Genomic DNA, 236 nt, shown 5'->3' on the forward strand with positions numbered 1-236 from the left:
TTTTTTTTAATTTTCCCCTTCCCCCTTCTTCCCCCCTCCCCGTCCAGGTTGGATCAACGGAATGGAGAACAGCACGCAAGCCAGCACTTCTGTCGAGAAAAGGAATCACCATTGGAGAAGTTACAAGTTGATTATTGACCCGGCTCTGAAAAAAGGACAGCACAAACTCTACCGTTACGATGGGCAACATTTCAGCATGCCTGTGAGTCGGGGGGGGGGGTTTCCCCCATTGGGTT

At 50.4% G+C, this 236-nt stretch overlaps 1 protein-coding gene across 1 annotated transcript in view; it reads left to right on the forward strand.

Annotated features, from left to right (window-relative positions):
• Positions 1-24: 24 nt before the first annotated feature.
• Positions 25-236, forward strand: part of SETD1B (SET domain containing 1B) — a 49,700-nt gene continuing 49,488 nt past the window's right edge. The window contains exon 1 of the mRNA XM_010296343.1: positions 25-202. Coding sequence (XP_010294645.1) covers positions 62-202 — 141 coding nt within the window. The 5' untranslated portion in view covers positions 25-61. The remainder of the gene's footprint in view (positions 203-236) is intronic.

This window comes from Phaethon lepturus, unplaced genomic scaffold (assembly GCF_000687285.1).
Source record: "Phaethon lepturus isolate BGI_N335 unplaced genomic scaffold, ASM68728v1 scaffold20791, whole genome shotgun sequence".
In the NCBI taxonomy this organism is placed as follows: domain Eukaryota; kingdom Metazoa; phylum Chordata; class Aves; order Phaethontiformes; family Phaethontidae; genus Phaethon; species Phaethon lepturus.